At 44.9% G+C, this 11,385-nt stretch overlaps 1 protein-coding gene across 2 annotated transcripts in view; it reads right to left on the reverse strand.

Annotated features, from left to right (window-relative positions):
* The window catches only part of cwc27 (CWC27 spliceosome associated cyclophilin), a 236,692-nt gene that overhangs the window by 222,643 nt on the left and 2,664 nt on the right, over positions 1-11,385 (reverse strand). For both annotated transcript variants that reach the window (XR_009446088.1, XM_048542191.2), the window contains exon 2: positions 160-256. Coding sequence is in view for 1 of the 2 variants with exons in the window: in XM_048542191.2 (XP_048398148.1) it covers positions 160-256 (97 nt within the window). In the remaining variant the exon portion in view is untranslated. The remainder of the gene's footprint in view (positions 1-159; positions 257-11,385) is intronic.

The raw sequence follows: 11,385 nt of genomic DNA on the forward strand, positions 1-11,385 counted from the left end.
TGGGTTATAACAGTCAGCACCAGCTGTATCCTGACTTCAATTTCAACAAATCCTCAATAATGCATGGCTTATCTAACCAGAATGAACATTTTCTTCACTTTACCAAATAGGGTAGGAGAATGTTCCCCTGTCGAAAATTTTGCAATATTGGAAAAATACCTTCTAAGCAGAGCTGGATAAAGTTTCTGCATGCTTTTGGTGCCTCTTTTGACCATAACTCTATATCAATGTCACCAGCTGTGGTCTTCAGAAGGACCTAGAAAATAAAATTCCACAGAATTACATGGTCTATACTCCAACTTACAAACATTTTATTGTATTCCAACATGTCACATCATCTGTTAAGCAGATCACTCTTCGATACTTAGGATTATTACTGAATCAATGTCAACATTTTTATACAATTTTCTTCTTAGTTCATTTTCCATGAACAATTAGTAAACCTTCTGAACCAATCTGTCTATCTGTGGCACAAATTTCAAAGAATTATGTACGTGAACCCCTAGATCTGTTTGTTCGACAATGCTACCAGGGTTCTACCATTAATTATACAAGTCCTGCCCTTGTTTGTTTTGCCAAAATGCAATACCTCACATTTATCCACATTCAACTCCATCTGTCACTCCTCAGCCCATTGGTCAAGATCTCTTTAAAGAAAATCAACAAAGCAAAAAAAGATTCTCCAGCTCTCAATCCCTCTCATGCCTCCACAAATACCCCACATCCTTCATGGCCTCCAAATACTCTTGCCAACCCATGGTCACTTCCATGGCACTTCATAGCCCCTTTGGCCATCTGTTCATCACCCACAGACCTTCACTCACCTCTACAGCGTGAGCCGGCAGCATTGCAGCATTATCACAAGACTTGTAATCCAGAGACACAGATTACCATTCTGAGGACATGGATCTGAACCCCAGCAACCGGGAACAAGTGGTGTCTCGCAGGGTTCTGTGTTGGGGCCACAGCTGTTCACTTTATATATTAACGATCTGGATGAAGGGACTGGGGGCATTCTGGCGAAGTTTGCCGATGATACGAAGTTAGGCGGACGGGCAGGTAGTACCGAGGAGGTGGGGAGGCTGCACAGAGATTTAGACAGTTTAGGAGAGTGGTCCACAGTGGATCGTGCAAAGTGGTCCAAATGGCTGATGAAATTCAACGTGAGCAAATGCGAGGTCTTGCACTTTGGAAAATAGAATACAGGCATGGACTATTTTCTAAACGGTGAGAAAATTCCTAAAGCCGATGTACGAAGGGATCTGGGAGCACTAGTCCAGGATTCTCTAAAGGTAACCTTGCAGGGAGAGTCCGTGATTAAGAAAGCGAATGTAATGTTGTCATTTATCTGAAGACGGTTTGAATATAAAAGCAACAATGTGCTTCTGAGACTTTATAAAGCTCTAGTTAGGCTCCATTTAGAATACTGTGGTAAACGTTGGGCCCCACACCTCAGGAAGGACATACTGGCACTGGAGCATATCCAGCGGAGATTCACACAGATGATCCCTGGAATTGTAGGCCTAACATATGATGAACGGCTGAGGATCCTGGGATTGTATCCATTAGAGTTTAGAAGGTTGAGGGGAGATCTAATAGAAACTTACAAGATAATGCATAGCTTAGAAAGGGTGGGCGCTGGGAAGTTGTTTCCATTATGCGGGAAGACTAGGAGCCGTGGGCACAGCCTTAGAATTAGAGGGGGTAAATTTAAAACGGAAATAAGGAGACATTTCTTCAGCCAGACAGTGGTGGGCCTGTGGAATTCATTGCCAGTGAGCACAGTGGAGGCCAGGACGTCAAAAGTCTTCAAGGTATTAAGGGCTACGGGGAGAGTGCAGATAAGTGGAGTTGAAATGCTCATCAGCCGTGATTAAATGGCGGAGTGGACTCAATGGGCCGAATGGCCTTACTTACACTCCTATGCCTTATGCTCTTATTACTGCAGAAGGAAAAATGTGGATTCAATCAATAAATCTACAATTAAAGGCCAGTCTGATAGTAATTGAAATAACTGTCATAAAAATGCTTTGATTCATGGATGTATGCAAGGGAAGAAAGCTCTGTTATTCTCACCTGGTCTGGACTACGTATGACTCCCGACACACAACAATGTTACTGACTCTCAAATGCCCTTCGAAATGGCCCAGCAAGCCACTTAGTAGTATCTAACGGCTGTAAGTTTGAAAAAGGCATTGAAATTGAACAGAACACTGAACATCGACCCCAAAATCACCAGAAATGACAATATAACACAAAGCCCTGTCAACCGTGCAAAGTTCTTTTCAGTAACATCAGGGGGCTTGCACCAAATATGGAAAGCCATCATGTAGACCAATTAAGAAACAGCCTTAAACTGACTGTAATGAATGAGGCCATAAGAATGCTGAAGTCCCAGACACCACCAACATCTCTTAACGTTAACATTAATATGCAGGTTCAAAACAAATTTTGGAAGGCAAATGCAATAATAACATTAGTTTTGAGAAGATTAGAATATAACAGCAGGCCCACGTGACTCAAGACCTACAGCAATATGGCTAACTCTTAAACTGCCCTCTGGGCAGTTAGGGATGGGCAATAAATGCTGGCCTAGTCAGTGACATACTCATCTTGTAAACGAAGGAAAAAAAAATGTACTGCCAAGGCTGAATAAGGTTCTGGTCAGACAGTTTTTGGAATATTGAGAGCAGTTTTAGGCCAATTATCTGGCATTGGAGGGGTCCAGAGGAGGTTCTCAAGAATGAGGAATTAACAACTTATCATATGAGAAGCGGTTGAGGGCTGAGGGTTTGTACTTGATGGAGTTTAGAACGATGAGAGGCGATCTCACTGAAGCTTACAGAATACTGACTAGCCTGGATAGATTGGACATGGTGAAAATATTTAAATTAGCAGAAATTGCTAGGACCCGAGGGCACAGCCTTCAAGTGAAGGGATGACTCTTTAGAACTGAGAGGAGGAAGAATTTCTTCAGTCAGAGGGTGGTGAATGTGTGGAACTCATTGACAGAGAAGGCTGCAGAAGTCAAGTCAATAGAGTCAGTGTCAAACAGCATGGAATCAGGTCCCAAGGTCCAACTTGTCCATACTGACCACGTTTCCCAAATTAAACTGGTCTCACTTCCCTCCACTTAGCCCATATTCCTCTAAACTTGTCCTGCTCATGTACCTGTCCAAAAGTCTTTTAAATGATATAACTGTATCAGCATCTACCACTTCCTTTGGCAGTTCATTCACATACAAACCACCCCGTGTCGAAAAAGTTACCCTTCAGGTCCCTTTTAACCCTTTCTTCTCTCACCTTAAAAATATACTTTTTAAGTTTTGAACTCCTCTACCCTAGAGAAAAGACATTAGCCACTCAACTTATCGATGCCCCCTATGATTTCATAAACCTCTAATACAGTCACCCCTCAACCTCTTGTTGATCAAAGTTTTCTTTTCAGAGGGTGGGAAATGCTGAAGAAAGCCCTGGAGACATTCAGCAGGTTCACAAGCATTTGTGGAGAGAGAAAAAGAATTAACATTGAGACCAATACGCCTCTTCTTCAGAAGAAACTGCAATTTCTCTCTCCATAGATACTGGCAGATCCCATTGAGTTTCTCCAGCACCATATGTCTTAATTTCAGATCTACAGCTTCTGCCATACATTGCTATTATTTTAGGCTGAAGGTAAAGTCTGTTTATATTTTAAATAAGGCCATAAGACATAGGAGTGGAAGTAGGGCCATTCGGCCCATCAAGTCCACTCCGCCATTTAAATCATGGCTGATGGGCATTCCAACTCCACTTCCCTGCACTCTCCCCATAGCCCCTGATTCCTTGTGAGATCAAGAATTTGTCGATCTCTGCCTTGAAGGCATCCAACATCCAAATAAAGTCACAATCTTATATTCATCTCCATGCATTACTGCATTGAGAATAAGGACAATGTGCACTTATATATCAGTTCCTCTAACACAGTGCACAAGCATCCCAAGGCAAGTCATAACCAAGAATTTAAAATCAAGCCATGTCAGGGCATGAGGACAAATGTCTTAAAAAGAGGTTAGATTTGTTCAGCATCCTTTATTTTAAGGGGTGGGAGCGTGACTGAGAAGTGTGTGTGACAGAGATAGATAGAGGGAAAGAGAAAGAGGGATAGAGACAGAGAGTTGGAGATTTAGAGAGGGAATTCATGACCTTAGAGCTAAATATGATAAAGGGAAGCCAATCGACCCATCAAACTCATTCTTTAAGAGTTCCAGGATCCCAGCAATACAGCAAACTATTCACACTATTCTGATTTACACTACTATTCCCAGGAAACCACCCTGCATGCTCATCACTCTTTGTGCAAAAACATGCATAAATTTACTTTCTACCAATTTGTAGCCAAGCCTCCTTATCCTACTTACCTGACCTGGAATGTTCTTTCTATTTAGTGGTAATTATCATTGCTAGTTGTAAAAAATTACCAGCTTACCTCCTGATTTAACCCTCCTGGGTTAAATCAGGAGGGAAGTGAGACCAGTTTAATTTGGGAAGCATGGTTAGTATGGACAAGTTGGACCTTGGGATCTGATTCCGTGCTGTTTGACACTGACTCTATTGACTTGACTTCTGCAGCCTTCTCTGGCAATGAAGGAGGCCCTTTAGGAAAAGACATGTGCCATCTTTGCCAATCTGGCCTACGTGACCTGCAGACCCACAGCAATGTGGTTAACTCTTAACAGCCCTCTGAAAGAGACTACCCAGTCAGTCATTCAGTTCAAGGAAAATTAAGGCTGTGCAACAAATGCCCACATTCCATGAAAGAATTAAGAAGTAATACGGAACTTTGGAATGGCTGCATTCAGTCTGCGGTGCGCACATCAGGGAGGTATACATGGAAACAAAAACAAGTTGCTGAGAAACTTAGCAGGTCTGAAAGCATCTGTGGAGAGAAAGTAGAGTTAATGTTTCAGAGCCAGTGACACTTCTTCAGGTGCATACTATTCTTTAGAAGAATGCAGTGCACATTCCCGAAAAAAACCTGGAGCTGAAAGGGTTAAATCATCAGAACTGGTTGAATTATCCAGCCCTAGCTGTGCATTTAGGAGTAAATCTGGAACTCTTGCTCTTGAAAAGCCTTTTCAGTCCATGTTGTTAAAGTGAAACATGCAAAACTGAGATTGAAATTGTTTTAAAGGATTCTGTATAGATCATGGAATTCCTCTTTTCTCCTTAGGGTGTGCATCTGGGTCAAGGATGATTCCTTTCTACACCAGTTCAGTAGGTTGTCCCATATTTCTATGTTTCCTTACAAAGAAGCAGAAATAGGTAGGCAATTCGCTCTTTAAAGCATCCTGTAACATTCAATAGGATCATGGTTGATCTCATTGTGGCCTCAATTCCACTTGCATTCCATCACGTGTGATTCCCCAGTCAATAAAAAAAATCTGTTCCACTCATCCTTACATAAATTCAAATGACCCATCCCCCAATGCCTCAGGGAACGGCATTACACAAACTAACAACCCCCTGAGAGAGATAACGGGAACTGCAGCTGCTGGAGAATCCAAGATAACAAAGTGCAGAGCTGGATGAACATAGCAGGACAAGCAGCATCTCAGGAGCACAAAAGTTGACATTTCAGGCCTAGATCTTTCATCAGAAACAGGGGATGGGGAGAGGATTCTGAAATAAATAGGGAGAGAGGGAGAGGCGGACTGAAAATGGATAGAGGAGAAGCTAGGTGGAGAGGAGAGTGTGGGTGGGGAGGTAGAGAGGGAATAGGTCAGTCCGGGGAGGATGGACAGGTCAAGGGGACAGGATGAAGTTAGTAGGTAGGAAATGGAGCTGCGGCTTGAGGTGGGAGGAGGGGATAGGTGAGAGGAAGAGCAGGTTAGGCAGTCTGGGACGAGTTGGGCTGGTTTTGGGATGCAGTGATGGGAGGGGAGATTTTGAAGCTGGTGAAATCCACATTGATACCATTGGGCTGCAGGGCTCCCAAGCGCAATATGAGTTGCTGTTCCTGCAACCTACGGGTGGCATCATTATGGCACTGCAGGAGGCCCAGGATGGACATGTCGTCTAAGGAATGGGAGGGGGAGTTGAAATTGTTCGCGACTGGGAGGTGCAGTTGTTTACTGCGAACCGAGCGTAGGTGTTCTGCAAAGCAGCCCCCAAGGTTCCGCTTGGTTTCCCCAATGTAGAGGTAGGCACACCGTGTACAGCGGATGCAGTATACTACATTGGCAGATGTGCAGGTGAACATCTGCTTGATGTGAAAAGTCATCCTGGGGCCTGGATGGGGGTGAGGGAGGCGGTGTGGGGACAGGTATAGCACTTCCTGCGGTTACAGGGGAGGTGCTGGGTGTGGTGGGGTTGGAGGGGAGTGTGGAGCAGACAAGGGAGTCGCGGAAAGAGTGGTCTCTCCGGAAGGCAGACAAAGGTGGGGTGGAAAAAAAATGTCTTTGGTGGTGGGGTCGGATTGCAGATGACGGAAGTGTCGGAGAATGATGCGTTGTATCCGGAGGTTGGTAGGGTGGTATGTGAGGACTAGGGGGATTCTCTTGGGGCATCCCCTATTCCCAATTCCTTCGCCTCCGCTCCCAGGACGAGGCATTCCACTCCCGCACATCCCAGATGTCCTCGTTCTTCAAGGGCCTAACTTCCCCTCCGCAGTGGTCGAGAACGCCCTTGACCGTGTCTTCCGCATTTCCCGCACCTCACCCTCACACCTTGCCCTCGCAATAACCACCCCAAGAGAATCCCCCTAGTCCTCACTTACCACACCACCAACCTCCGGATACAACACACCATCCTCCGACACTTCCGTCATCTACAATCCAACCCCACCACCAAAGACATTTTTCCCACCCCACACTTATCTGCTTTCCGGAGAGACCACTCTCTCCGTGACTCCCTTGTCTGCTTCACACTCCCCTCTAACCCCACCACATGTGGCACTTTCCCCTGCAACTGCAGGAAGTGCTACACCTGCCCGCACACCGCATCCCTCACCCCCATCTTTCCACATCAAGCAGATGTTCACCTGCACATCTGCCAATGTAGTATACTGCATCCGCTGTACATGGTGTGCCTTTTTCTACATTGGGGAAACCAAACGGAGGCTTGGGGACCGCTTTGTAGAACACCTATGCTCGGTTCGCAGTGAACAACTGCACCTCCCAGTCGTGAACCATTTCAACTCTCCCTCCCATTCCTTAGACGACATGTCCATCCTGGGCCTCTTATACTGCCATAATGATGCCACACGTAGGTTGCAGGAACAGCAACTCATATTCCGCTTGGGAGCCCTGCAGCCCAATGGTATCAATGTGGATTTCACCAGCTTCAAAATCTCCCCTCCCATCACTGCATCCCAAAACCAGCCCAACTCGTCCCAGCCTGCCTAACCTGCTCTTCCTCTCACCTATCCCCTCCTCCCACCTCAAGCCGTACCTCCATTTCCTACCTACTAACTTCATCCTGCCCCCTTGACCTGTCCATCCTCCCCGGACTGACCTATCCCCTCCCTACTCTCCTCTCCACCTATCTTCTCCTCTATCCATCTTCAGTCCACCTCTCCCTCTCTCCCTATTCCCCTTTTCTGATGAAGGGTCTAGGCCCGAAATGTCAACTTTTGTGCTCCTGAGATGCTGCTTGTCCTGTTGTGTTCATCCAGCTCCACCCTTTGTTATCTTGAACCCCCTGAAAGAAACAATTTCTCTCATTTCGTCAAAGGTTTTTCAGACAGAGATGGATAGGTTCTTGATTAGTAAGGGGATCAAGGGTTACAGGGACAAGGCAAGGGCATGGGTTTGAGAAGCATATCAGCCATGACTGAATAGTGGAGTAGTCCCACAGGTTAAATGGCCTAATTCTGCTCCTAATTCGTACAGTCCACCATTCAATAGAATCCTAGTAGATATTGGGATTCAACACTATTTTCTCATCCACTTCCCATGCCTTAAACGAACACAGAGATGCAAACAGCGATGGGATAGTTGACCCAATGGCAGTAGTCACAAGGAGTAGCGAGTTGGATAAAAAAACTTGCAAAATAAATTGCAACAGGCACAATCAATGGACGGTCAACAAGTGAGTAAGGTGTGGCAGCTGGGATTGCTGATCATAAGGTCACAGCCACAAATACATGATGGGTTGTTCAGATGATGCCAAGGTAGGCACAGAGAGAAACCATTGGTTTATCTGAGAGGAAGTAAGCCTGGGATGGAGAGACAATTAGGAAGTAGATGGAATGGAATCAGGATTTTAGAGGGCAAAATTGAGAGGGGAGAAACAAAACAAAACACAATGACAGAAAAGAGTGATTGAAATAAGGGCAAAGGAAAAAGCAAAATAAAAAGAGAAAAATATGGAAACAGAAGCGATGGGCTCAAATCAGGAAATCCAACCAAAACCTACAAGCAAAAGAACACAGGGAAATCTGAAGTTGCATATGCTTAATTACATAATTATTAAAATCAACTTGATAGCTCATGCCCAAAACTAGGCAAAGATAACCACAGCCAGGGCTGAGAATATGCTCCTCCATTCAAAAGTTCCAGCATTTGGATAAAATCTTAAACCAAGATACAGTCTTCTTGTACTGGTGTGCAAAGATCTCATGGAGAGTGTAATAATTGTAATGAGGTCAGCCAGGTGGACCTCAGAATGAGTTCCCTGATTGGAGCTGTTCCCTTAAATCAGGGTGCCTGTGTTTGACAGATTAAAAGAGGAGTGTCTGCGTGACTCTCAGAGCTGGTTCTGAGAGAAGTGGATCAGTGTCAAGGACTTTTCCACATGTTAAAACCAAAAGGGGTGACTTGGTGATGGGATTCCAGCCTCTGCGGAGTTATTTCAGTGATGACGAGGGTAGGATTTTAAACAAACTGTAAACCACTTTCCATAGCTAGATGAACACCCAATCCCTCACATAGAGGATTTTTACATGAAGTTGGTAGGGGAGCTGTCCTTCACGAAGCTGGGCAAGGACCATGCATACTTGCAATTGTGGTTAGATGAAGATTCCCAGAAAAATGCTACAATTAATACCCGTAAGGATTTGTAATAAACAAGACTGCCATTTGAGGAATCATCAGCCTGTGCAAATTTTCAGTAGACTATGGGGAATATTTTAGGTCTACTCCAGGTCACCATTTATCTCGAAGACGTGCTAATAACAGGTTAGACCATTTAGGAGCACTTAGATAATTCACAGTCCTTACACTTTTCTTCTGGGTGAGCGTTCGCCTTCGTATCGAAAACATTCGTTGAAGACACCCCAAGTTACCGACTTGGGCTACAGAGTCAACAAGATTGGGTTATGTCCGTTGGAAGTGGGGATAATGAAAGGTGCCCCGGCTCCATGTCTCTACAGGAGCGTAGGTCTTTCCTTGAGCTGGTGAATTATTATGAAAAGTTCACAAGTAACTTGGACTCCATTCTGGCACCTTTGCATCAGTTCTTCAAAATAATCAGCCTTGGAAATGGTCGTGTGCCCGATCCCTGGCTTTGGATTTCCCTACAAGTAGGAACATTCTCTACCTAAACAGATCTAGCATCCCAAGACTGGACATCCACAAAGTTCTGCAGGCTATCAACGGCATCAGAATTGTATTCTAACACATACTGCAATCTCACGGCCTGGCCTATGCCACACTCAACAATTTCCAGCAAGTCAGGGGATCAACCCTGGTTCAACGGAGAGTGCAGGAGGCCATGTCAGGAACAATACCAGGCATTTCAGATGAGGTGCCAACTTGGTGAAGCTACTAAACAGGACTACTTGCACACCAAAGAGCATAAGCAGTAAGTGACAGACAGAGCTAAGTGATTCCACAACCAATGGATCAGATCTATCTCTGTAATTCTGCCACATATGGTCATAAATGGTGGCAGACAATCAAACAACTTACTGAAGAAGGCAGCTCCACAAATATCCCCATCCTCAAATGATGGAAGTGCCAAGTACCTCAGTACAAAAGATAAGGTTGAAGCACTTGCTGAAATTTTCAGCCGGGAGTGTTGAGTGAACTATTTATCTCAGCCTCCTCCAGTGATCCCCAGCATTACAGACAACAATCTTAAGTAAATCTTAAGTCCATGTGATATCAAGGAAGAACTAGGTACACTGGATACTGCAAAGGCTATGGAGGCCCTGGCATCAGTAATGAAGACTTATGCTCCAGAACATGCCACTCCTAGCCAAGTTCTTCCAGTACAGTTCCAATGGAGGTAACAAATCGACAATATGGAAAATTACTCAGGTATTAGTGTACAGAAAAGCAGGATTAATCCAACCCAGCCAATTACTGCCCCATCAGTCTACTTTCGATCGTCAATAAAGTGATGGGAAGTATCATCAATAGTACTATCAAGCAGCACCTGCTGAGCAATAACTTGCTTAGGTGACGCCCAGTTTGGGTTTCACCAGGTCCACTCAGCTCCTGACCTCATTACAGACTTAGTTCAAACACAGACAAAAATCTTCATTCCAGAGGTGTGGTGAGAGTGACAGTCCTTGACATCAAGGCTGTATTAACTGTGTGGCATAAAGGAGCCCTAGCAAAATTGGAATAAACGGGAATCAAGGGAAAACTTTCCACATGTTGGAGTCATACTGGGCACACAGAAAGGTGGTTGTACTTGCTGGCGATCAGTCATCTCAGCTCCAAAACATCTCTGCAGGATTTCCTTAGGATAACCTCCTCTGCCCAACTATCTTCAGCTGATGCAACTTCCCACCTTCATAAGGTCAGAAGTGGGGATGTTTGCCAATGATTGCACAACATTCAACACCATTCATGACTCTTCAGATACTGAAGCAGTCCATGTTCAAATGCAAAAAGATCCGGACAATATTCAGGCTTGGGCTGACAACTGGCAAGTAACATTCGTGCCACACAAGTGCCAGGCTATGACCATCACCAATAAGGGACGATCTAACCACTGTCCCTTGACATTCAGGGGTGTTACCATCATGGAATGCCCCACTATCAACATCCTGGGGGTTACCATTGACTAGAAACTCAACTGTACTCACCACATAAAGAAGAACAGGTCAGAGGCTAGGAATATGACAGCAAGTAACTTCCTTCTCCGTCATCTACATAGCACAAGTCAGGAGAGTAATGAAATATTCCCTACTTGCCTGGATGCATACAGCTCCAAAAGCACTCAGAAACTTGACACCATCCAGGACAAAGCAGCCCATTTGATTGGCACTACATCCACATGCATCCCACTGCCTCCACGTCCAACACTCAGTGGCAGTGTGCACCACCTGCAAGATGCAGTGTTGAAATTCATCAAAAAAATCCTCAGACAGCAGCGTTCAAACCCATGTGCACTTCCATCTGAAAGGCAAGGGCAGCAGATACATAGTAAAACAACCACCTTCAAAGTCCCCTG

The sequence above is a fragment of the Stegostoma tigrinum genome, chromosome 1 (genome assembly GCF_030684315.1).
Source record: "Stegostoma tigrinum isolate sSteTig4 chromosome 1, sSteTig4.hap1, whole genome shotgun sequence".
In the NCBI taxonomy this organism is placed as follows: domain Eukaryota; kingdom Metazoa; phylum Chordata; class Chondrichthyes; order Orectolobiformes; family Stegostomatidae; genus Stegostoma; species Stegostoma tigrinum.